This window comes from Calonectris borealis, chromosome 17 (assembly GCF_964195595.1).
Source record: "Calonectris borealis chromosome 17, bCalBor7.hap1.2, whole genome shotgun sequence".
NCBI classification, from domain to species: domain Eukaryota; kingdom Metazoa; phylum Chordata; class Aves; order Procellariiformes; family Procellariidae; genus Calonectris; species Calonectris borealis.
In genome coordinates this window covers 7,537,188-7,564,455 of record NC_134328.1, presented here as the reverse complement: position 1 = coordinate 7,564,455, position 27,268 = coordinate 7,537,188, and the positions used below count along the sequence as shown (strand labels likewise).

The following is a 27,268-nucleotide window of genomic DNA, read 5'->3' as shown; positions in this document are numbered from 1 at the left end:
AGCAGGCAGCAGGGGAAGAGCTTTGACTCAAAAAAACTGTACCGTAAAATGTGTTTTATATCACCATTCAGAGTGCCCGCAAACACCTGGTCAAGCTAGCAGGAGTGAATGGGATTGTAGTGGGAGACAAATGGACGTATTTTAAATGGGTTGTGTATTGGCGAGTATTATCTGCAGGAGGTGTTCATATGCTTCTGGGAGCAATGTCCTTTAACAGACACTGCTGATGTCAAGTGCTGTAACATTGTAGAATCATGCTTTTCATCTAGGTTAATATAGTGTGCTCTTCCCTATACTGTCTGAGCCCTTCCAGACAGAAATACAAGACTGTTTTTGGGGAAGGGTTCATTATGCCTAATGGCAAACAGTTGAGCAATATGCTGCAAAGTACATATGGGTTGAGTTTTTCTTCTCCTTTAACAGGTCAGATAGTCTTGAAATACCTCCACAGCTGACAGCCATGCAACATTTTATGAGTTTTCTTGCCCAATAAATGCAGGCAGATGTTGTAGGATTTGGAACCTTACAAGGCACTGGAGTATAGCTGGTGGGAGGTAGTTTTGATGAGTGCTTAACCTCTCACTAAAAAAGTAGCAGCTTGAAGAAGGCAATATTTACTGCAGGAAACATTAGCTTGTCAGAGACCTAAAGCACTGCAAAGAACCTTTCTGAATGACCATGCAAATCTTCAGCCAGATGTTCTTCATAGCATAGGGTAATGCACACTCTGCTGGGAGTTAGACTAAGGCCTTTCCTTACATCACTCACAGTCAACATTGTTTCCTGTAGGAAAGCAGCTTGCCAATGTAAGAATACACAAGCCATTATATGCAAGCTTGTAAAATACCATGCAATTCAGCTGAACCCTGTAGGCATTTATTTTATTAGTGCTAAGTGATCAAATAATCCTTTGAGAGAACTCTCTCTGGAACCGCTGTGTGATTCGTCTACCAAGTTAGAGGAAACCCTTGGATCTAAGCTTCGTTGTTCTATTTCAAGCATATTCAGAAGTGCTCATGGTAGCCACTCTCTGAATATCCTCATCTCAGTCCAGTGTTCCATCTTCTGAGTGTTCATGGACTCACAATTGCTGCTGGCTACCCAGAGAGCTGTGATAAAAGCCCTGCTGTCCACCTATGTTGAACCTGGGTATCTCCTCCTCTGATTGTTGAGTATTATATTGAATATTGGAAGTGCAAACCATCTGTTCTTCTAAATATAGCAGTGTATTCTTTTTTGAGCAGCACAGGAGACTTGGAGAACACCTCCCTGATGTCAAGGCCCCTCTGACCTGTGAAATGCAAGGACACAAACCTGATTTTCAAAGCTTGCTGTGGTATTGATCTGAACTATACCACAGGCCCATCCTGTCTCTGTAGTCACAACTCCCTAAGACCCCAGTATTCCTATGTCGTACTGTGTATCCATAAGCTGAAAGAAAACTTTTTTTAGCAATGCCGGAGCTTAGTTCTGAAGATACTGAAAATAACCGTGAATATTTCCTTATTTTCTTTACTTGCTCTTACCTGGAAAGGAGGGGAAGAAATGCAGCCTGTTATTGTGGTGACTGAAAGACAGAAAAGGAGAAACTGAGAGGAAGGAGAAGCTGGCAGGAAAGTTTTTGCAGGAGCACAGTTCAGATCACACACCATTGAAATTATCATTGACCATGGCATAGATTTTAAAAAATACTTGAATTAAAAAGGGAATGAGGGGAAAGCAGCAAATGAAATCCATCTGTATGAGAACAGGGATATACCATCAATCAGCTCACAAAGAGTTTCTCTATACGTGTTGCCCTTGGACACTCATATAGAGAAGGGCCACATCTACTTATCAAGGAAAGTGGCACTGGATATGTACAGCATATGCACGCCTTTTATGCGGTGTCTTTTCATGCAAGTGTGTTTGTGATATACATACTTTACAGGAACATTTACAGTACCATACATCTGAAGAGCTATCCTTCTTTAGAGTCCAGATTGTTTTATTACCAGCTAAATGTTCTTTAAGCTACCTGTGAATGAGGGCATTGTGACATTTAGCAACTGGTTTGATTGAACACAGATGTGAACCATATTCCATATGGAGAAGATCCAAAGGGAGAGATCCTAGGCTTGTTTCTGATTTGCAAGTAGAAGTTTGAATGCAATTACTTGACATTGAGCTACCAAGATACATGGAAACAAATCACTTGCTCGCACATCTACAGTATTACAAATGTAAACTCAGCAGCAGTTTGAGATAGTGCACTGTCTTCAGAGGTCAGGGAAAAAAGTCAATGTATGTGAAAGCCAAAGTCCTGTGGAAATGGGCAGTACTCACTCAGAAATGGGAGGGGGCCAGGCATTTGTGTACATTGCTTACCAAGAGGCTTCCTAGGCATGCCCCATTCCATATAAGCACCGCTTTCTAATGTCATTCCAGTCTATCTCTGAATATTAGAAGAAGTGCTGTTACCTGGGGAAAGCATTTGAAAAAAATGGTTACATGGGGAATAGGACTAAATTGATAATGCCAGTATGCAAGGTCTGTTGATAATTTCCCAGCGTTTCTTGAGTGTAAAATTTACTGATGCAAAACTGAAATTGCGCGTGGCAGAATTTATTTTGTTATGGAAATGTTTATTTCTTATCAACAACTTAGGGAGGGAAAGCAAACAGTTGGGGCCAGTTCTGATATGTGTTCTGAACTGCTGAATTCTACAGGGCTGCTCACAGAAACTGTAACTAGCAGGCCTCATTCTCTGCTCATGAAGAGAGAGGGTTTATCCTTGCCTTCATTGCCTGTGGTGCTTCTTTGTTTTCCTTCCATTTGAACTGATGGTGCATCATTAAAAATGTGGTCTCTCCAGTCTAGCCTGTAAAGTGGAATATGGACTGAGCTATAGTAGTCCCAATGAAATAGCTGTAGTCCCCAAGACAAATGTTGTTGAAATGAAATATTTCTGAACCTGAATCTTCAAGAACTTTCTTTTCCATGCAGATAATTGATGTTTTTTTTTTTCCTCCCAACTTTTCATCCTTGTTCATCTGGGAAGAAATTCCAAGTTTTTACTTTGGTTGTTTGGTTGTCTAAGTGTCCTTATCTATAACTATTCTGCTATAACAATACTGAGCTGCCAAGAGACACTGAGCTTAGCAGCTCTCAAGGTATACCCCGGGTAGGGGGGGGTGTTGCATTCTCTGAATGCAGTGCTGTAGAGACAGAAAAAGAATTGTGTTTGATATCAATTTAGACAAACTATACTCAAATGATACTCTTGCTTGGTCAGGATACAATGACAAGGGCCAGAATAAGTGAAAAACCTGAGTTGCCAAAATCTGTTCCCAGGCCTGTTGAACTTCAGGTTATAGGAAATACCAGTCTTAAGTACTTTCACAAGTATGTAAATATGCAGGTAAAAAATCAGGAAGTTTAGTTTCTACCTCTGCACCACATTCCTTCCTTTTGAAAATCCCCTGGGCAGAGGCAGCAAGACTGCAGCAGCCTGTAGGGACACCTGAACTTGGACCTGGGTAGCTCAGCTAAAACGGCAAAAATGTATTCTACGAAACCACAATGTAAAATCCACCACATAGGGTCTAGTCACAATGTACTGTGGGAAGCTATGGAGCATGAGTCGTTCCCCATCCTCTCACCCCTACATTTCTACCCTCTTCTCCCTGCTCACATACCTGCCCTGTGTGTGCATGGACATACTCGCTTTGCACAGCTGGTACAAAGTTCAGAGTAAGTTCATTCCAATTGTGCAGATCTCTCCTTTTTATAATACTCTCTGATTGTTTGGAAACCAGGAAGCTATGGTATCATGTGCAGGTAGCACAGCAATAAACATGTTCTCATCACAATTTACACATAAAGCGTGAGTCCCTCGAGGTAACTCATCCCCCTCTTGACAGCTTTAATAAAGGATGATGGATTGTTTCTAAATGACAGTTTAGGAAGATCAAAAATTCCCCCCTGTATTGTTTTGAGCTCTGGTGTACAAGAGCTGTTTTGTGTTCTGTGAAAGTTGTTTTTGCCTGTAAGCACTGGGGCTCTATTACTCCCCTTCACGGTGGTGAGAAAGGCGTAGTTACCACAGGAATATATTCATCCTGCTGCATAGTCGTCACTTTTTGAAAAACTCTGCAGAAAAGCAAAGCCTAGCGTGGGTGGGAGATGGGGAAATGCCAATAGCTGAATGCGTTGCCGTCTTCGGGATGCTGCTCTGGGCAGTCTCTCCATATGGGTTGTGGGGAGGAGGACAGATTGGATACTGATCCACCCAGAGTTGCCTCTGAGGGGTGAATGCCCGGAGGAGGCATCACCTGAACCCACCTGTGCTGGCTCAGCTTCCCAGTCAGCATATGCAGGGGATTTGGGGAGACCCAGGCCTCCAGGTACTTGGCAGTCACCTGCATCCCCTCTCTGCCTTTTTCGTTTTAAAGACTACATATGGCAGCAAATTAGTTCTGGAGGGCAGAGTCCTCCCTCTTGTTTCTCTTTGGCTTGAGATTTATTTCTCAGTGCATGTGCTTTGTATCTGCACTTGGCAGAGTGGAGTTTGTTCAGCTGTCCGTTCCCTAGCTAATCTGGCGTCTTAAAATAAAAACAAGCAAGTGGATCTTTGGAGAAGGGTTGCCACATGAAGACATGCAGAGAGTCATACGGTTAAAACAGTACTGTTCAAAGTCACTCACGTGGTAAGAAACCAGATAAGAAAAAAGAGCTGAGTGCCTGATGAGGGGTTGGTCTGATGATACATTGAGGTGACAATATGAAGCCCAGACAAGAGCATACTGTGGCCATGCAGCACCAAAATCATACGTGTTTCACTGTGAAAGTAGTGGGTCCAAGTGCTCTTTGGAGCCTGTCGCCTTCCGTTAGGATGGAATATGGCATAGTCCAGCTTTTGTACATGAACAGTCAGCCCTTGGAGCAAGCGCTGTTGCAAAACACTGGAAGAAGACGTTTGGTATAGATTCTCATCAAACCGCACAAACTCAAGAGGAAGTTCTCCACCCCTGTGAAATGGAAAATTTTGAAACAGAAAACAGCATAGACTGGAGTTAAATCAAGACTAGAACTTGCCAGGGGTGCACGATCCAGGGGATGGGAAGCTTGCAGCTCTCCTACCACTTCCCTGTTGGGAGGCAAAGGAGGACTGTCCCTGTAGATCTTTTCTGAACCTTTACTTCTCCACCCATAAAATTTTTGTGGTAATGTTTTCTCCATCTAAGGAGGCCTGGCTGGACATCAGCTGCTTCATTTGGGACAGAACCATGTAAATTCACCTGTCCGTCATTTCTCTTCCTAATATCCCAGGATGAAGCAATGTTTTTGTTCCCTGCTGTTCCAGAAATCTGAGCAATATTGTTTTTATGTTTGGGATATCAACACCAGGGAACAAATTTTCAAAGTCTTCTAAAAATTCCCAGGTACCTGGTCCATAGTGACAGATTCCAGGACATACCTATGCATGAAAGAGTGTGTGTATGGTTGTATACGTAATATGAGGACTTTTCCTACAGGAGGAGATGGTAAAAACTATTCTTCCGTTATTTCTTGGAAAAAGAAGTAACTGAATTTTAAAACTGAATTTTGGGTTGAATCCTTGTTTTCCAGTTTTGTTTACCAGCTCTATAAGTGTGTGTTTTAGTGTATGTAATTGTTGTCTTTGAATGCCTTTCAGTAATGAGACCTCAGTAATAGTCCTAAATCTTTACAGCCTATATTTGTCAAGATTTGTGATACACTTTTTTCCTAGTGAGCAAGTACGTTACTTCCTGTTGGAAATTATTTATATTAATATATCCTGTTACTTTGATTGCTGATGTGTTTTATGACTGTGATATTCTTTCCCTTAGGCACAACAGGGATTTACCAGGGAGCCAATGGCCTGACAAATTCTGCAGGATTCAGTGCTGTGCATCAGGTGTGGTTCAGCATTTATGATTGGCAACTTTGTCATTTACTTTAAACACTTGGAAGATTGGTAGATCAGAGAGATTATTCTGGTGTTTACATATATTTAAGGAAGGTACTGCCATGTGTTTTGCTGAACACCATTTTGCTCTATTCCTGTGGCCTGTCCGTTTGCTGGACTTCTAGGTATCTTGATTAATTTTAAGATGTGTGTATCGATACACAGGCTTGCACAGAGTGCAGTCCTTGCAGGAGGAGGATGTCCTGGCAGTCTCTGCCATGCTGCTGTAGCAGTGCCAAGAGTTTCATCATTCCTCTGCCATCTTACAACTTTCAGATATGTTTTCCATCCTCTACAGAGAGCTCCACTTCTAGGATCCTGTTGTCTGCTGTCTTGGCACTGTGTAATAAATGTGAACAATTTGAAAGAGGCGTTGGCAGGCCCTGATGAATATTGAGCCATCTGAGCTGTCTGTGCGCTTCCTTCTTTGAGAATACACCTGTCTGTGGGCTTCATGCTTCAGATACCTTGATAAATATGTGTGTATAAATAAACAGCATGCATATATACACAAGACAGATGTTTTTCAGTAGCAAATGGCTCTTCTTGATTGGACCAAACAAATGAGTACACCGTCCCAGAAAATGTGTTTTGGTTGGCCAATTTCAATTCCTTGTTTGTAAGGTGATTGTTGACTTGCATTTTTAATGACCACAGTGGAAAATTTCTTTATTACTTCAGTTTTGGCTAAAAACATGGTCAGTAAATGCTGATAGAAGTGCATTTGATTGAAGTGTGAAGGTTACCTAAAAAAGGGAAAAATAATTGGGCTGTTTTCATTATTTTGTGATATTTTTCAAGAGAAAACAATGAAATTCTCTCATTTCTTTTTCAGTTTAATTCTTATTATGACAACTTGAGTCTTTATTCTTGAGAGCTCCCTAGTGACTGAAAGTTAATGAAATAGCTGTGTTACAGACAAAGATGTTCAGGAGGAAAGTGGTTTTAGTATTTCTAAAGTCTATTTGTTATTTAATTTTATTTAATACCAGAGACTAATTAGTATTTCTGAGGAAATAAAAACCTTTTGCTGAAAGACAATCCCCAGAGCATGAACACAGTTCACTATCTGAAAAAGCAAATAGGTAGACAAGAGCAGGAGTTGCAATTAAAACGAAAAGAAACAAATTAAACCTTTTATGTTTTAATTGTCCAGAGAGAAGTTTTCTAATCCATTCCAGTGTCCTGCTTCTCACAAAAAAAAGAACATGTGGGGATAATAGTATGAAGTTTGTTTAGGAGCCTTAAAATCAAGACAAAGGGTTTCATGATACCTCAGCTCCGCAAGATATCTTGCACCTTGTATTTTTAATTCATTTTTCTGTAGGTAGGGAAGATCACTCAGGCATTTAATTCTTGCTGAGATAGTTGGACAATCTCAACTGTGAACATTTCTGCAAAACAATTGTTACTTTTTTCCTTCATTTTTGCAACCTATTCTAACAGCTGATCAGAAAATGTTGCTGGTCATGGGAAAATGCAGCCTGTTTTGCTCCTTTCCTCATCCAATTATTCATTCTGTTCTAATTTCTCAGGTATTTTGTTGTTTACAGAGACTATGTGTTCCATCATGGCTCTTTTCAAAAAGCCGCCCTACTTCACTCCTATATAAAATTGTTGAATCCTGTAATACAAAATGCGTCAGCACTGATGACTAAAATCCTATAGAAAAAGCAGAATTCACCTGATTTCTGACCTCTTGTTGATTGTTGACCCTAATAAAATAGGAGTATGTTTGGGAGAAGCAAAAAATATAATTTCAAAGTGAATGAAACGTGGTTCTTTAGTGAAATTCTTGAGTCATGACTTGCTGCATGTATAGATAACACTGCCTTTGTGGTGCCTTACTCATTTATAAGATAAAACCAGATATACAGAAGTTAGATGTTTCTTTTTTCCTCAAAGGAATATTCATCATATCCAAGCTTTCCTCAAAGCCAGTACTCACAGTATTACAGCTCCTCCTACAACTCTCCATACGTGTCTGCAAACAGCATCAGCCCCTCAGCCATTCCAACCTCCACTTACTCTCTGCAGGAGTCTTCTCAGAATATCACCAGTCAGAGCACAGAATCGCTGTCTGGTAGGTGCATCTCTTCTGTTTTCAGTTTGGCAGTCTCAGCCACCTGTAGACATAAACACTATAACCTTGTTGTTGGAATTTTTTAAAATACGTATCTTTACATGGATAAATCAGATTTCCTAGCACTTAACAGTTCTGCTTACACGGTGCAACACAGGGTTTTGGGAAGAGATTAGAACATCCAAGCTCTCTAAAACCATCCCGTGTCATTTTCATGAGTATGCGAGGTTTGATCTCCTCTAAATGTAGTACAGAAAGATAAAACAATTACATACAAAACCCAGATCAGTACTGAGGCCTAACGTGGGTAGCAATGAGTTCAAAACAAACAGCCATGCTCTGAAAAAGCCCCAGAGTTTCCTGATTGTCTAATGACTTTTTAGCCCATGTCTCTGTCAAGGTTTATATTCACCTCTTACTACAACATGTAATATATGCATTCATAAATAAGTACATCAAGAGAAAGTCCCTCTTTAAAAAATCAGCACAAACTGTTTTTCTAAGTTGAAAGTTCAAGATGAATTCCATGCAAAAAGGCTTCAAAATTGGTGGCCTCTCTTTGAGTGCTTAATTTTTAAAGTCTCAAAGCTTAAATGGTTTATGGAATTACTGATGGATTATGATCCTCTAATGCATTGTTCAAGTACAATCTTCAGATATCACTTCCCTACTGAAGTTTTCATTGGCATGCAATAACATTTATATAAAACGCCACATAATATACGGATGATCACAGCATATGCCCAATTTAGGTCTGCTGACCTATGAAACAAATTTGAACATCTGTGGTTGCTCTAGAAGAAAAATAAACTAATATGTTTTTAAAAAGAAGCAGTCACAGATTGCTCTAAAAGCAGTTGGAGGATTTTCTGTTCCTTAGATCTTATCTCAGTCTTTCTGAGAAAGGGTGATTTCAAAAAGGCTTGTTAGGCACAATCCAAGCTTCTCCGAAGAAGATGATGGTTATTATAGGAAGCTGGAGAGGCCACAACTTAGCAAGGTGAAAAGAAAAATGTATTTGAAATGGATTTGTAGTGTAAGGTAAGTGAAATCCAGACAGCTTTATAAAACTCAAGCTAATCAAAACAGATACTTTATACAAGGGAAGTTCACCTTTGACTGTCTCTTCTCAGTTATTTCTAAAATACTATCCTCTGTGAGATGGAATATGGCTAAACAGGCTAGTTCTTTATTTTTAAATAAAAGTTGATGTTGAAAGTATATTTTTAATCATGAGCATTCATCAAATTTAAAAAAAAAAAAGAAAAAATTTCTTTCAGAAGTTGAATTGGTCTTGGTTTCCTTTTCGATTGTCTTTCTAATTTCTCTTTTGAAAAGCAGGAGGGGAATAAAACTCAAAAACCTATTTTTTTCCAATGAAAAATGTTATAAGGTTTTTGAAGTGACATATCCATTTTAAAATGTTATATATGCAGTCTTGGTGATTTTTGAAATTGTTTTAACAAATCTTAGGAGTTAAAAGTTATTTCTCTAACAACGTCAGCTATTGACATGAAAAGAGTAAGATTTTCTGATGGTGTTTTCACAGTGTTTCTGGTGCTCTCCATTAAAAGGTTTCATGCTTTAATTACAATGCTACAGTGCAAAATCTAAGTTTACAATGGAATTTCTTTTTTCATAATAGGGGAATATTCAACAACACCAGCAAAAGATATAGAAACAGACAGACATCACAGAGGGTCAGATGGCAAGGTACGAGCCCGGTCAAAAAGAAGCAACGATCCTTCCCCTACTGCTGACAGTGAGATTGAGGTAATAACTTTAATTTGTATTCCCTTAGTAAATCCAGCAAAGATAAATGATTGCGTCTATTAGCAAATCCCACCATCAGACTTGTGGGTTGTAAGAGCCAGAATAAAATCAGTAATATAACTGGAGCCTACAGGCATAGGTGGTCAAAATAATTGCTCAATTTCTGTATTATCAGCATCTCAAACTATTCTTTGTATGTACATTTTTTTTCCTTTGGGCTTTTTAGAAGTCTGCTGTTTTGTTCCCCTGACTTGACATGCAACAGGGGATTTCTGTGGTTGTTAGGAGAGCAGACTCTCAGGATGACCAGCACACACGTAGTTCCAAAATTCCTGATGTTTCATTTTGCCTGCTTTCACAAAGCATCTACAGTCAGTGCTCCAAATGGGTTTGAGATCTTAAAAAGCTCTAGTCCAACAGGACATATTTCGTGGCTGAACGAATTCTTGCAATTGCTTAATATGTAACTGTATTTCTTTTTTCTACCCCGTCTGTCATCACAGCGTGTGTTTGTGTGGGATTTGGATGAGACGATAATTATTTTTCACTCCTTACTCACGGGAACCTTTGCATCCAGATATGGGAAGGTAAAATTTAATTTTTTTAGCATTACTGCTTGTCCAGCCAAATTGCATCGGGAACTGTGGGGGCAGCTAATGAGACAGCTTTTCAAACAGATGCTGCCGATTTTATTCAGACACATTTGTATAAATATGTCCTGTGGTATTTCCTTCTAACATGTGAAAAATTAATTTACCTCCCTTTCATGTTGCAAGTAGCCCCTTGTTTTTCAAAAGCTTGTATTGTTCAGCTGCTGCTAGATAGGACATCAGGATGTCTGTTTTCTGCAAGAAAGAACTTATCGAGCAGCCAGACAGCATTAACTCTAGCCTGAATGAGGTAACACATTTTTTTGTTAGACCAGTGTTTTCTTATGAATTTCAGACAACTTTTTAAGAGAGATTTTGTGTTGGTCAGTCTAGGTTGCCATGAAGAAGAGTGACTGTGCTTCCCACATGGCTGCTGAAGCTCCCATTTTTAAGGGATTTTAGGACTATACCTTTAGCTATGCATACTTTCGATACCCCCTTTGAAATGCAGGCAATTCCATTTTTTTAGGTAACTCTCTCTGTGGCTCAACAGACTGAACTTGGCTGCCAAGGAGAAAACACTGGCTCTTGGATTTAGTACCATGTGCTTCAATTTCTTCCTAAGGCAGCTTTTTATGATAAACACTTAAGTCACTTTGAATTACAGAATGTCAAACACTTTTAAATGGGTAGGAAAAAAGACAATATCATTACCTAATTAAAGGTGGATGACCTAGTTGGCAGCTGTTTCCACACATGGCTTTGAACAGTAAGCTTCATCAGGAGACTGGAAAATAACCCTGCTTCTCTCTAGAAAGCAGAAATATGATTTGACATCATTTCATGGCTTTACCAGCTGTACTTGTTTTACGATGGTTATAACAAGCTGAATGTGTAATTAGTAAGATAGATTTATTGTTTGCTGTTAGATGTGCACAGTTGTAAAGGATATAAAATGGTGTTTGTGGTGTGGAAGTCTACTGCAGCACTTGGAATGCTGCTAGCACTTCTAACAGCACCCTCTGAAAACCAAGCACGTGTTTCCAAGCAGGGATTTATTCAGACCCATGTTGTACAAGGTAATTGAAGCAGTTACTTTTCCGAGGGAATGTAATGAGTGAGGCAGTCTGAGGTATACATGTGTAAGCTCAAACCTACTGCCTGCAAAAAATAGAAAGAATTAGGCAGGATCAGGAAACATAAACTTATGCTGCGTAGATCTGCTATGTGGTCATGCTTAGCATTGCGTAGGGGCTGCAGTATGCATATGGAGAATTCCGTTAATGGGCTGACTTTGTCCTAGCATAAAATCTCTGAAGCAGATGCCTTCAGCTGCTGCCTCCTGCACAAGTTTAAAGGTTGTGGGGTTGGGATCTGCTGCATGGGGGCAGATGGTGATGGACCGAGGCGTGTGATGGCCTCGTGGAGGTGAGAAGCCCTGCCACCGCACTACCTGTGAGCTCTTGCTGATGGACTGCCACAAAGGCAGAAGCTGCCATCTCTAGAGCAGCTGGTGTGGGGATGAAGTGGGGTCAGGGAGTGGAGCCAGAAAGAGTTTGTCAAAAGCACTAACCAGTGGCTGAGCTGTTCCTGTGGCCGTGAGAGCAGAGTTAGCCTGCAAAAGGGACTAGGGAGAGAGGAAAACAACATGGAAAGTTGGGGGGTTGTCTGCTTTGGAAGGCCTTTAAAGGTACAAAATTACAAACTTCTGTTGGCTGTTTCCTTTATACAAATGTAAAGCATGATACAAACAGGAATATTTTTTTTGAATGAATGAATCATCTTTTCTATTAAATTACAACAGGTTCTTTGAGAAGCCTCTAGAAGGATTTTTTTTGTAGTTCTTCATTTGTTTCATCAGTATTACATTCCTCAGGGCTTTCCTATAAGGGAAATGGTTGTGTTATAAAAGTATTATAGGCTAACGGCTTGATCCAAAGACAACCAGAGGCTTTGGTGGGCTTTGGAACAGACCTTAAACCAAGAGGGAAATACAGCACACTCAGACAGGCTGTCCTGGGAACCGTTAAATAGTTACACAATTCAAAAATGTTTAAGTGAGCTGAACTATCAAGTACAAGTGAAGCAGTGAGCCAGAGGTTAATAGAGTTTCGGAATCTCTTACTTGAATAATGTAGGAAGCGTTAATCTCAAAGTAAATTAAGTATCAAGGCCTAAAATTCTTATTTTTGTCCATAATTGATCATAAAAGATTCATGTGCCTGTAATTAGACATGCACATGCTTTGAATTGAATCTTACACATGGAGGTCTTGGTTCTGTAGATCTTTCTCCAGAAAAAGTGTCAGTTTATATGATCTTCACCATTCCCCTGACCAACATTAAGCTCCCAGTATCTCCTATCTGTTGCACTGGTAGAGCTGTTGTGCAGCCACTCAAAGAATTGGTCTATAAAGTTGATCAAGGTGAAGAATAACACCTCTTTCTGGGGTGATTTTTCTGGGAAGAGGGAGGAGGAACATCAACCATAGTTTCAGAGATTTGGGTCAAAACTCCTGTGTTATTTAGCTACAAAATCTCAAATGGTTCTGCATGTTGCCCCTTCCTTGGTGATGGCAGCAATAGGGAGCTGTCCAAAAAAAATCTGATTTGGGGGAAAAAAAAAGGAGGGGGGGAAGAATTCACAAAAAGGATTATCAGTTGTAGTCATATTATTAATCATTAATGTTTCGATGTGTGTTTTCTGACCTGATTTCACATGAAAATCCTCTTTATTTGGTTTCTGAGGGAAATCTCTATGGTCCTTGCCACAGATATAGGCTCCTCAGAACATGGACAGTTCATCTCAGGTGTTTAGAAAATAATTTGCTCATAGCAGTAATAGAAGTTAAAACACAAAATTTACTCAAGGTTGAAGCATGAATGACTAGCCCAGCCTAGCTTGCTCCTTTTTTGTCCCCTCTACCCAAACTCTGTGCTCTATCCCATGGATTACACAGTCATCAGACATTTGGTCTTAATGTCTTTCCCATACGGTCACTGCAGTATAACCTTTGTAGTGGCAGTTAGTGGCCTGCAAATTCACATTTCTTTTTGCTTTCTTGCCCATGGTTGAATGGATGCATACCTGCACAAACATACAGAGTCACGGTCTAAGTGATCGGGGCAGCAAAGCTGTCAAACCTGAGGAAATCTCTCCACCCTTTGGTTTCTCAGCAGGAGGCCCTCTGACAAGAAAAGACCAAAAAAAAAAAAGTTCCATAGGCAGTTAACCCTGGATATTATGTTCAGGAGGGTTTAGAAACCTGTTCTGCAGGCTTCTGATCACTGTATGGGTGCAGAATATTTACCTTGTGCCTAGAGACCACAACAGATGTAGACCATCATTATAGCTTAATGTACTGTCCACCCAGCCCTTTTAATCCCTTCAGGCATGTATAACAGAGCTCCCATTCAACAGGAAGATGGCTGCAGTCTTTAATATGTCTGCAAAGATCTGCCCGTCAAATCACTGACAAAACATAATGGGAAAAATGGGTCAAAATCCGTAACAGTGCTGCTGGGGTTTCACATGAGTTGGGTAAAAGTCAATGGGCTTTGGCCATTTGTTTGAAGCAGCTAGATGCAATATAGAAAGACTCTTCTGGTGGTATTAATTCAGACACAATAAAAAGAGATTGCATGCACTCCCGTGCCAAAAAAAATCATGAGTCTATTCCCCTTTCCCTGACTGAGATATTTGCAAGCTTGTTCCATAATCTGTGTTGTCAAAGCATTAAAAAAAAATTTCTGCATCTCTTTCAGTCCAATAAATTTTAAGTATTGTATTGCAGATTCATTCTCATGCTTTTCGAAGGACTAGTATCAAGAAGAAAGGGGGCACTGGATGCATTGTTTTCCCTAGCTGAGGGGTATATGTGAAGCTAATACCTTTTCTCAGTATTTTGTATTGTTCCCAGAATGTGTATTCTTGTTCTGTGTTGGTACACTCCTTGGGATTTTAGGAATTGTGAATAAAGTAAAATCTGGAGTTAAAATTCATCTTCACGTGCAAGTTACTCTAAAATCCTGGAACCAAATAGAAATTTTAGCACTGACTTAAAGAACTGAATACATAGGACAGTCTAAATTCTTGAATTGTGTTGGATCTTTATCAGTACTTTGACAATGTCTGTTGATACCTGTAAGATGCATAGCAATTTCTGAGATTGTTCAGCATCTTGAATTGGCTTGAATTAAGAAAAACATACTGCAAAAAATAATAAAGCACATTATGTCCCAGTTTTAAATCAGAGTCATGCAAAGTCATGTTCTAGATTTTAGTTAACCTTAACTGAAAGATGTTTAGATTGCCTGTATTACACTGTGTCCCTGTGAGCCTGGACTATGTGGTCGCTTTGTCTGGAGTGGCCACTCTGGCTGCTTTCGGTGGGGACTTGCAGTTTGCCTCGTAGTTGCTTGATTGATGTAGAGGGTGGTTTTCTATGATAGACTTTTTTTTTTTTTATTGCTTTTGCGTTTCAGAATGCAACATGAGATTTACCCAAGTTGTAAACAGATAGGTATCAGTGGGGTAGAGGCAAGGCATGCAGTCAAGTTTCCAGCCTGTGCAAACATGGGCTCTGCCTCTCTGATGAGGGACTTGCAGTGGCACAGGTATTTGAAGAACTAGGAGAGGGTCCTCCAACGATAGTGGGGCCTCAAGACCTTTTGGACAGAGCAACTAAAGTTGCTGCTTGGCCCAGTTGAGGACAGGACATAAACATGATTTTCTAGCATTTCAAGGAAATGTGATAGCTGCTGTATGTTGGCTGTCTGTGAACCGGACTGTCTTGTTCTCACCAGAAATGATGTTGTGGACCTCAGAAACCTTATTCCTCAGAAGTTTCACTGGCAGTTATAAGTTCTTACAAAAAGTTTTCCTTTAAGTGAATTATAATTTCCAATTAAATAAAAAAGTCATTGAAAAGTTCCTCCTTGGCTCTACTTGAGATCCTTGTAAAACCCTTGGGTTGATTTTTTTTTTCTTTTTTTTTTCCTACTTTCATTGAATGCTTCAAGTAGCTTTGCTTTTCCCTGCTTTGTTCTCTCGCAGGACCCTAAAGCCAGGACCTGATTGAAACACCATAGGGATTTAATCAAATCTGATGGTGATTCATGCTTCTAATGGCCGAATCTGTCCTTTACTGCTTTACAAACTGAGAAGGAATAAAACCCCATTTTATTGCTCGGCTGTTAAAAACTATTTGTAGAAGTTGCTAAGGTTCAAATCAAAAGCGCCCTCCCTTGAGAACTATTAGTTAATTCTAAGTGCCATGGCGTAGCTTTTTTTCTTCTTCTCTCGCTTGAGATGTGGCCTTATATCACTACTGCTGTTCAAACATCTGAGAGTTTTCCATTCCTTTGACAAACATGAGCCAAAGTGCTTAAGGACATCTGTTTATTTTATTTCTTTAATGAGAAAACCTTCCAATTTCTTACTGGCTCAGCTGTGTTTATTTACATTTTGTTAGTCATATGTGTGGGGCACCTTGGGACGTTAAAAACCTGCAGAGGCCTATGCTGAGGGCTGCTAGCAGGCATCCTGGTCAGAAAGGCAGAATAAGCCCTTCCTAAGGAAAACACAGTCCTTGGAACTCCATAAAATAGATTTTCAAAACAAATAGAGCCTAATTCACTCAGTAGATCATGGATTAAGTCAAGATGAATACAATTTGGAAAGGATTTTCTGAGGAAGTTGGAGGTTTTTTTACCCACTGGAGGCTAAACCTTGTATTTAATGCCTTTTTAAGTTAAATTAAAAAAGCATTCAATCACTACAGGTAATAAAAAAGTCTGTTACTTTAGACATGCTGCTATATCAATTATTAGTTCATTATTGGAGAGAAGGGAGTAAATAATTCTAGCCATTTGATTATTTCAAATGTGTATTTCGGGAGCAAACATCTGTGTTTATCATCTGTACTGGTTGATGAGAAGCAGCAGCAGAAACAGCAAAACCAGATTCACAACAGCTTAGATGGTGGGCGTGGGAGATGCTCTGAGCTCATGTAGATGTAACCTCTTGTACTAGAGCTTAGGTGAGCAGAGGGTTTTCTAAGCAAAGTGCACGTGTGGCATTTGGAAGTATTAAAGGATTATTTTTGACATAAAATATATATCAGAAACAATGCTGGATTGTCAAACAAGCATGAGTAAAGGGAACATGCTTTCCAGTATCGCTGAATTGTGACTTGATTTTAAGGGAAAAATAGTTCAAAAAAACCAAAGGGACATAACTTGTGTTAGGAAGTTGCATGTGCAAAATATACAGTTGTGGAGGATTACACACCATGATGTGTTTCCACCAAACTTTCCAGGAGTTTTGTATTTTTCACAGAGCTATCAAGGGCTTATGTATAGAAATACAGTGATTTTCCTGCATTGAAAGGGGAAGGGAATGAAGACGTATTTGGTTTAAATTCCACTCCCTTTTTTGACATTTATGCCCTGTATAATAAAAAGAAATTATTTGTAGATTTTTGGTCATGAACGTTTTGTATTATTAAATAAAAGTAATTTCCATTTGTTCTCAAGCATCATGGCCCAGCTTTTAACCTGTATTTAAGTACAGTATTCCCACAGGACTGGAATCCATTTCAGAACTCATGGGTTCAGACACTGGATAAATTAGTGTAGTCATTACTGCTTGTCCCTAAGCATAGTTCATTTAGAGAGGGAGGAGAGCCTTTTCAACCTCTAAGTGCTCTTGAATATGGGATTTAGTGACTGAAAGCCCATTTGCTTATTGGAATAATTTCCAAGGTGTAGTCCCCAACCATTTCTGAACAGATACATACCAGTAAAAAGAGAGTCCTTCAGTAAATAATAAGCAATCCTTTGGAAGCACCTCTCAAGTCACAGTAAGAGTGAATATGAAAAGGTATCTGAAGAAAAGGGATTAAATTATATTTGCTTTCTGTCTAGCATGGACTTTTCACAAGGTCACACTGTGATGACTGTAGATACTATTCATTTAAATTCGGTAGATTGTCTCATAAACCTGGATATATCAATGTTTAGGTAAAACAGTATGTCTTCATTTTGGGGGAAAAAAGTTCAGAGCCTGAAAAGCTGAGTGATTCTATTTGAAAAAAGACAATCCTTTTTTAAAAAGTCTGAAGTGTAGTCACTTAAGTCACTTCTGAAGCGGCTCCTGAGCTACTTTGGTTACTTAAAACAACTTTTCTCACAAATACCCGCTCTCTCACTTGAAAAGCTGTGAGAAGCTAGGTCTAGCTGTAGCCTGTGTCTATTAAAAAGATAAAATTGCAAGCTAAGCTACGTAAGTGTAGTAAGAGAGCTAAATGTGTTCTCTTCCTCAAAAAGACATGGACTTACTTGAACTAGAACTGGTGCACATGGTTAATTTCCCATTATTATGGGAAAGCCTTGTTCATGTCTCAAATTCTGATCAAGGTGTAAAATATTGCAAACAAAGAATGATTATTCGCACAGACTCTTTTTGTTCAAACATGTGTCCCAGGCATTTGTATCTTTGCTTTTTTTATTATTATTATTATTTTTATACTACAACCAAGCTGGTCCATTTTGCAGGAGTTTCCAAGTAATTAAACCCAATTAAAACTATTAAATTCTTTCTTTTGGTGACAACTTCATCATTAACAGCTAACCACAAGGAGGAGATTTAACTTAGAAAGCCCTTGATTGTATACTAATCCGTCTCTCACCTCTGGCTGACACCTGTGGCAGATAAACCCTACAGAATAGGAGTCTGATGAATACTCTTAATTAATACTTTCTTCCTTGTAGAAAAGTAATTATTTGCTCACGGCATAAACAGGTATTTGGCAGGGATTTAAAGAGACTGATTAGTTTTAAATACTAGGGCTTTATTTTGGTTTTTTTGAAGCGGGGGTGGTGAGGGAGAGGTCTGAATCCAAGATCCATGCTCAGAATGACTTTGTCCTAACATTTTGAATGTCGGGTTAATTGGCACATTGCTAAATAGAAGCAGAGTCAGACAACAAGATGATTTGTTACCCGTCTCAAAGGAGCCAGCTTTGCCCCTTTGCTAATGGCCTGCAAGTCTGAACAGGGTACCTGTAAGGCAGAGGCTTGGAATGGGCTTTGGAGCCAGGATCGGAGGCGAGAGTGACTTGCACTTGAGAGATTGCCAGAGATAAGTCTGCTTCTCTCTTCCTTTCAAAATTTCAGTGTACAAGAGGGGAGAGCTGGCTGTGGACATCCAGCCAACTGGATTAGTAGTAGCTGCAGGTGTTAACAAATACATGTCTTTTTAATGCATACTCTAGGGCAAGTATAAGCAGTTTATGAAAAATAAATCTCAGTGTTTCAGGAGAGCAGTGGTAAGAAGGTTTTAATGCAGAACCATTTGGGAGGATGCTGACGGTGCAGTTTGAAGTGTGGCTGCAATGCACATGGGCTTTTGTGTAGGTAATGCCAGTACCTGTAGTAGTGAAGATAGGGCAATGCAGGCTTCTGTGCAGGTTAGCTCCTGAAAAAGGGTCTAGGGACCTACATAGTGCATGCTGCAACATACTTGCAGCTATTTGTACCCACATTCAGTAGCTTAAAGCTAATTTGGGTATGCCTATACATGCTGCATTCCCTTTGCTAAAATACGGACTAGTCGGAGTTTCACAAGGAGTGAGCAGACCTAACTTCCCACTTTAACGCATTGCTGTAGTAGAGAAATATTTGTTCTTTGCTCACCTCCAGTTTTTATGGAAATCATCTTTAAGCAAAGACAGACTGAAGGCTGTTCAGCAAGCTCCTTTTAGCCATCTTCTGTCATCCTATTAATCAAAATGAGGGGACAAAATGAAAACAGAAACAGAAATTAATTTTAGGTAAGGTGTTATTAGCTTGGAGGACATAACTGAGCTCAAATTGTAATTTTAAAATGCAGTTCACTTCAAATATACAGAACAGATTAGGAACAGTGCATGCAACTAGCCAACATAAAGCAACATAAAGAGCAAATGTCTCAGCTCATGCCATTGGGATATGAAAGAAAACGTTCCCCTTGGTGAATGGACACTTTTGTCTTCCTCTGCAGCATGTTTCACAGGCTTCTGTTGCCCATGTTTTCCTCTAGTAGGACTATCTGCTGAACAGGCAGCAAAATTACCCCGAAACAAGCAGATATGGAGCTGGGAGTTGGCAGTGCCACACTTACAGTGGAAATTAACCTTGCTCACAAGGTGTGGCTGTTGTCAGCAGTAGGCAATAGCGCATCAGTCCTTAGCTGAAGGTCACCGCTGTGACAGAAACAGCAGAGAGACATGTCCAAGGATGCGCTTTAGGGCAAACATTTTTGATCCAAAATGTTAAAAAAGGGCTTATCTTACTCTTTTTATGTTTTGATCCTTTATTGTTTATGAAGGAGTAGTAGGGAATGGGGGCTTTTTACCTCTCAGTTCCCTCAAGATGTAGACTAATGGGCAGAGAAATGGGCAACTGTGAAACTAATGCTCCTGTTCATTAAAAGCGGGAGTGAAGGGTGTATTGAGGAAAGGGAATATCAATCTCTTGAAGAATGACCACTGCTCTCCTGGTGCTTATTTCCCCCAGCTGATGGGAAGAAGCCTGTTAAAGCTGTGTGTTGAAGGGTCAGGAGTGCCTGGTCTGTCATGTCCGAACACCAGTGGTTAGCACTAAAAGTAATCTGTGGGGCTGTTTAATTTCGACCCTGAAGGAAGCTCCAACAATGGTGCGTGGCAGAGGTGAGGCATATAGGGGTACACTGTGGTGCTGGAGGTTTTGTTTACAAAAGGAGTTTATTGCCTGTTTTCTATCCCTGCCTCTCATTGTCCTTGTTTGTGAAAGCATGACTCGTAGATTAGCAGAGGGGTAGGACCTCGCTCTTCTAAAGTTACTAAACAAGCACTCAGGGCTGAGTTTTTAGATTAATCTGTTTTCACTGTAAAAAGTGGTTCCTGGAGGAGATTTGATTTCAAGCCATTTGTGGTCCGTTCTTTCTTGGGCTTCATATGCATCAGAAAACATTGGCTAGACCTGTTACCCAGGAAGCTTGTTCCCAGGGCTCCAGGGTGCACTTTTCCAATGGAAGGACATGTTAGCAGGGATCATCGGTATGAATGCGGCAACTTTACATTCCTCTGCTAAACTCGCAGTACTCCAGCGTAGGTATTGGCAGTCCACCAGGGCACCCCCTGCAGCGTAGAGATATCCTTTAGTGCTACAGGATTTCTGTGCCTAGGAAGAGCTCTCCATCAACATCTTCAGATAAATTTCATAATTCTCTTTCAGATTACTTATACACTATACAGAGAATTTGGACAACACATTGATTGATATACCTATCTCATTTTGGTGCTTTCCCGTCAGTCTGATTTTCCTGTTTATTCATACTTCAACTGAAAGCTGTAGCAACTGTGTCTTTCCTCTGTGTGGGTACAACCTCTAGCACAGTGGGGTTCAAGTCTGCGACTAGTGCTTCTAGATGCTACAGTAATGCAAATAAATAACTGCCAGTGGAACCGTGGCCTAGTGCCTCTAGACACCTATATCGTACTGGGAGTGCTGATTTGCCTTTTAACTTTATCAGCCTCTTTAAGACTTGGAAGCAAGCCTTGCTATAGAGGAAATGTCCATACTGTGAAAGCAGTGATGCCAAATCATTTCCCCAAACGACTTCTCCTCTGGGTGGTAGAGTGCATTTTTCTGTTTTATTTTCATTCCATCATATTCTGTATCTCAAGAGAAAGATTTTTTTTCCTCTCATCTACAGTTCAATTTCCATATTGTTTAGTTTAAGAGAAGGTAACTTCATACACTGTGGAAATGTTTCCTACTCCCCATTAGTGATTAATACCAATAAAGCTAAAGACAAAACTTACAGGATAAATGACAGATACCAACCAATGAGATTTCCTGAAAGAGTTTTAAAGGCTAATGATCCTTGAAATGTATAAAAATAAATTGCTTCATTAAAAACTATTTTACAAAATAATTTCTTCCTAGCAGCATATTTTCCTTAAAACAGTTCCCCCGTGTAACTACACCTGGGTAGTAAAATTTGATTCAGTGCTGTTCGCATGGGGCCACAGTCAGATGCCCTGATTACGCCTGTGTCCCTGTGCCTCGTCAGGGGAACAGGTTTGGGGCTTAAAATTAGAGACATGTTCAAGGCAAGTCTGTTGAAGTTTACTTTTTGCCCAGAGGAGAAAGTGCCCTTCTTTCTGGGACAGCAACAAGCATGTTTAAACATGAGTGACAGAGCTTTTCTTTAGATGGGCACAATGCTTGTGAGTCACACACATGGCTGAAACCACAGCCATTCTGCTCTAATTAAAGAGAACTACACCAAGAATGCGTAATAATTAGGTTAGTGTGTAATACACCATCCATGTCAACAGCATCTGCCGCAAAGGTTGATTGAAATGTATTCGTCCTCCAAACATTGTGCTCCCTGTTAGAGCTCCTCAACTAATTCATTGCTGTCCTGTCATACAATAACATGACTCCACAGAAATCTGCAGAAAATTAGAGCAAAGACTACATATAAATCTGCCCTGGTTTAGCATGGCTTGTAACTTTAGTGGAGGAAAACCACCCACATAAACATAAAGATGAGAGATCCCTGTCCTAATGAAGATGAATTACAAATAAAAGCCTGTTGTGGGAATGTTCTTTTTTTTTTTTTTTTTCCTCCAAGTTGTCTGTTGTTGTTTAGTTTGAACAGGCACAATGCTTTTGAGCTATGAGTGTTTATCAAATTAACCACAGATTATTTTTGCTTGTGTTTTTGAAGTATTTAATGAATAAGAAAATGTTCTGCTGGCAACCTTGTTTGCATCAGTGCGTTTCTATGCTTTTGCTGTGGCTTTAAGAACAAGGTCAGTTGTTTGGGGCTGGGAGGGCTGGTTAACTTTATGCATAAGAGACATGGAAAAGTGACTAAGACTCATTTAATATTGCAGTGCACCAGGCTGGATACAGCAGGTCACTTGACTGTTTCAGAGTAACAGATCTGCAGAAGCTGTATCCAGCACCCACTGTGCAGCTTTGAAGCAGTAAGCCATGCGGCCGCCATCCCCCATCCAAGGGGCAGCTTGGAGGACCAAGTAGATCTGCTGTGCACATGCAGTCAGCTGTTAATGTAGCCCTCCAAGCCAGAAGAAAGGGAAATGCCCCAGCCAAAAGCGTCAGTCACTTCTGCCATGCAGGATTGTCTGTGGGTGGCTTCTCTGGCCAAGCAGAGTCAGCCCCGTCAGCTTGGGCTGATTTAAGCTTGCGCTTGCTGACTTGGCGAGGAAATAAAGTGACAGCCCTCTCACAGGCAGTTGTGGTGTCTCGGCTGGGTAGCAAGGGGCAGGGAAAAATTCATTTTCTAAAACAAACCAACTAAATGCACTAAAGTAGAGCTGCAGGTAGTGTAGTCCTTCTCAAGGGGAATTTACTTAAGGTTTTGCCACTGGTGTTGGTAGGAGCAGGATCTGGATTTGAGAAAGTTCACATGTGCTTAAGAACATGTAGGAGCCATTTTAGAGCTGCTGGCATGTGCATTTTCACATTCTCTTAATCATTAAAAAAGTGTGTTTTAAAAATGCTGCAGGCAGCCAGAGCTTCTGCATCGTGTCCTTCCCTTTTAGGAAGCAGTTTGGGACCCTCTCGGGGAAGGGCCAAATTAGACCCACACCCAGCTAGGCAGGGGGCTGCTGATACAAGAAAATGGCAGAATGAGCAAACCGTCACAATCAGCCAGCCCACACAGACAGGAGCATCGGGTGCATGTCACCATTTCTAACACTAGCTAGAATGACAGATGAACCCAGCATCTTAATGTGCTGTGTCTTGTCTTGTTTTGTCTTTTTTTTTTTTTTTTAAAATCGATGTCGTTATTTGGGTGTAACTGCCATTATGGCTACAGTTCTGGCTCTGCAAGCATGCTTTATACCACTGCAGAGCACACTCAGTCCTGAGGAGGAATAGTCATACTTGGACAAGCATTTTATCGTGTTATAATTGGGTTTGCATGGTAAGGTGGAATTGTTTTAACTCTGCTGATGTTGTTAAATAAGTAGACGGCTTCGGTGTGGATGGAGAAGGTTTGCAGTAGTGTGGCTGCTCTTGCATCTCTTGCCCAGGTGCACATGTGCTGTCGAGGACAGTAGATACTGTACCACATGCTAGGCTCTGATGTGGGAACAACACATCTGCCTTTCTGCCCTGTTCTGTGCTGATCACCTGAGTTAGCATGGCAGTAAAGACCTAAGCCAAGTGTGCTGAGACACATGGTTTGCACCCTTTAGAGAAAGAGACTCAATTTATGTTTGAGCTCCTGGGTTCTGTTTTCAGATTTTGCTCACCAAGTTGCTGTTGGACATTAAAAGAGAATAATGCTGATCTTCTATGGCTGGTTTGAAGGACGAAGTCAGGAAAGGATCGCCCTCTGTGTGCTCTGTTGCTCGTAACTATCCCCTAACCATTCGCTAATGACACTATTGGAAATCAATTCTTGGTCTAACCTACTGAAGTAATTCTTATATAGTCTCAGGTGTTTAAAGGTTCTTGTTATATCGTCTGAAGTGTGTGGGCTATTATTGGTCAAGGCGAGCCATAGACATCCTTCAAAGAACAGAATTTGATTATCTAGGAGAGCAAAAGAAAGGATGGGAAAATCATCTTAAGATACACTTGGGAAATAAAATTACTTTAATGAACATATCTTCAGAAGCAGGAATGTGTAGATCCTATGTTTACTCTAAGATCTTCTACCCCCCCAAAAAAAAAAAGAAAAAGAAAATCAAAGTGAATGGAAAAAACCTGATTTTCCCCTAACAGGACACTACAACGTCTGTGCGGATAGGTCTTATGATGGAAGAAATGATCTTCAACCTTGCAGATACACATCTGTTCTTTAATGACCTGGAGGTATGTAGCTGCTTATTTTATTTAACATCTCTCTCTCTAATCATTTGCATCTGGTCTACAAACTTGTTTTTCTGGCCAAGAAACTTTCATTTTTGACCCCAAAGAAATGGGCCTTAGATGGCTTATTGGAAGCATACTTTACTGTGTCCCTTTGACATCTTCATTCTGTTAAGGAATTTTTTTCTAAATACACAGTAACAATGATGGCTTTTGGCAGTTTTACTAAATCTAATAATGAGGACATTGCTGCTGCTTCTCCTGAAATTTGCTATTTAATAATTTTATTAAGCTAAATTAGCATAGATCCTATGGGGCAGGTAGCAATTAGTATGAGCCAATGCAGAGGTTTTAAAAATGGTCTGTGTTCTTGAGGAAGCTCTGTTTGCACACACAGACAGAGCAGGAGGTCTGCTCAAGCTCAGGCACACTGCAGGATGAAACTATGGGAGTTTCAACATAAAAGACCAAGAGGAAGAATCCTTCCTGTTTGTGGCACGGTTAGATCTGACTATGCCTTATACAAAGTGAAAATCCTTTTGAATATACGATAAAATTCAAGCAAAGTGATGCTAGCAGAATTCTGTCACCAGCTGAGAAACAGCTTGTACACTGCTGATGAAAATTTGTTTGCATTTGCAATCAGTAGAAATAGTCTGAATGAGTCACATCCAAAGTGCGTAAGATGGGGTTTGTGCTTTGGGCACCTTGAAGTCAGAATACTGCTTGGAGGTGTTTGGAGGAAAAAAATCCGGCATCCCTGTGCAGACTTCTATGGTCTTTTTCTTCACTTGAAAAAGGAAGAATTTGTTTCTGTGCCAGATGAAATGAGAGAACTTTTTCTGTGCCTGATGAGTTCAGTGAGAACTTCTGGTTCCTTCGCTGTTTAATTGCAGTGTGGTCTTCTGCATTACAGGAGGTACAACCTTTCCTGCCACCTGTCTCCTTACAATCTGAGGTTTCACTTGCTGAGAATTTTCATTTCCTTTCAGAGACAAGTAGTGGGTAGCACCTGAACTGACAGATTTTTCCTCTTCCAGCTTTTTTCAAAGAGGGAATTAGTGATGAGGGTACAGAAGGTGCAAAGTGAAAAAATCCTTCTCGTAGGAAAAAAAAAAAAGGAGAGCTTCCGTTTGAGAGTCCAGGGCACTATATAAGTAGTGATAGTATTTAATACGCAACTAGCGCTTTTCATCCATCAGATCTCAACATGTGGTGCAACAAAGCTCCATGTCCTGCACAAAGCCACCCTCCAGAAACCCTCTGCCGATATAGACTTTGGCAAGAGTATAAGTTGGCAAATCATTTTAAAACAAGTTTTCTCCTTGCTTCACTTACCACACTAAAACATGAAATGAAGTAGCGAATTGTCTGGCCTCAGTCAAATTCTGCACGTTTTATCAGTCAGTAACAGCTTTGGCTGCTAGAAGCAGAGTCCTTAGGTCAGTTTCGTCTCACATGGCCACTCAAGTTCTTCTTCAGCCACTACAGTAGAGCAAAGTTTTTAATTATAAAAAGTTGGTATGTTGTGTTTCTTTTTTCTTTTATGGTTTCTAGACATTAAGGAGGCAAAAGCTAAACAAAAATCCCTCAGGTATGGGACTCTCTCATTCCAGCAGGACTATGTAACTGAGTAAGAACTAATCCAGTGAAGAGCTAAAGTTTAGCAGTGTGTCTCCAAATAGAAATCAGAACCTTCTGCAAAATACCTGGGCTCCATCTCCAGCACAGAAAGAGAGCCAGGTGCTACAGGGTACATCTGTTCAGCAAAATATTACGGCAGGTTGTCTCAACGTAGTTTGGGCTACAAAGATGATAAATAAAAACATTTATGTTACTAGTGCTATTTTGTTGCTGCATGAGAAAAGAGAAGCAATTTTTGCTGATTTCCTAGGCTATCTTATCAGCTTACCTGCTTTTACTAAAAAATTGAGAAACACAAAGTTGGCAGCTGAATAAGTGAGTCAATATAGTTTTAATGGACTTGCCAGAGGGTGTAAAGGGTCAGCATAGGCACCTAAAGGTGAGAACAACTTGCTGCTGGACTTGGATGGCTCAAAACCGTGAAAAACATTAAAAACTTCTGAAAACAAGTAGTGTTCCAGCTAGCGAGAGCAGAAATGAGCGAAGAAATAGCATTGTGACACAATTCTGTCTTAGGTCCAGCACTAAGATAAAAACGCTAAGCGTTCTAAATGATGATGCATGGAAAGAGAATAGCATTTTCTACTGAAAAATTTCAGTTTTCCCTTTTCACACATGCTTGATAAGTGAAACAAACCAAAGGTTTTTTTTCAAACCAAAACCAAACCATCTTGGCTTGGTGAGCTGAGCTGAGCCTTTTCAATGAAAAAAAAGAGGGATAAGGGAGAATTCAAGTGAAGTAAATCTTCTTTACAAAATTTCACTTTTTAAAAAAAGCCATTTCTGTTTGGAAGAATTTGCAACAACAGAGTCATCCATCTCTGTTCGTTAACCATCCTACTCCTTCACTTAGGATGATAAATAAAAGTCAGGTTTGAGTATTCACAAAGTGATATTTAAGGATCATACATCACCAAGTGTTAGGCTTTAAAAAAATGCAGTGAATTATATTCTTAAAAAAGAAAAAAGAAATTGATAAAAAACAAGCACAGGAGCTGATTCATTTCTAGACCCACAAACATTACCATATACATTAGCACCATCATGTGGTATAACACTGGCCTGTACAAGACAAAATAAGCTAAAACCGCACAGGGCTGAAATCATTTCTGACCATTTTCTGTGTTGGGGCAGGGTGAAAGAAGCTGTAACTGAGAAAGCAGGATAGTTGCCCCATTCGCGACCAAAGCAAGAATACTCTTACTAGAAAATACTAAGCATAACAAAACATTGCCCTGGCACAAATCCATAGCCAAGTTCAGGCATTTTGGGGGAGCCCAGCAGACTGAACCAACCAGAGATGGCTGGCCTTGGTCCTGCGGAAGCA

General features: G+C 40.1%; 1 protein-coding gene across 2 annotated transcripts in view; it reads left to right on the top strand.

Annotated features, from left to right (window-relative positions):
- The window catches only part of EYA2 (EYA transcriptional coactivator and phosphatase 2), a 60,089-nt gene that overhangs the window by 19,130 nt on the left and 13,691 nt on the right, over positions 1 to 27,268 (top strand). For both annotated transcript variants that reach the window (XM_075166417.1, XM_075166416.1), the window contains 5 exons: positions 5,853 to 5,920; positions 7,877 to 8,054; positions 9,700 to 9,827; positions 10,331 to 10,414; positions 24,211 to 24,300. In XM_075166417.1, coding sequence (XP_075022518.1) covers positions 5,853 to 5,920; positions 7,877 to 8,054; positions 9,700 to 9,827; positions 10,331 to 10,414; positions 24,211 to 24,300 — 548 coding nt within the window. The remainder of the gene's footprint in view (positions 1 to 5,852; positions 5,921 to 7,876; positions 8,055 to 9,699; positions 9,828 to 10,330; positions 10,415 to 24,210; positions 24,301 to 27,268) is intronic.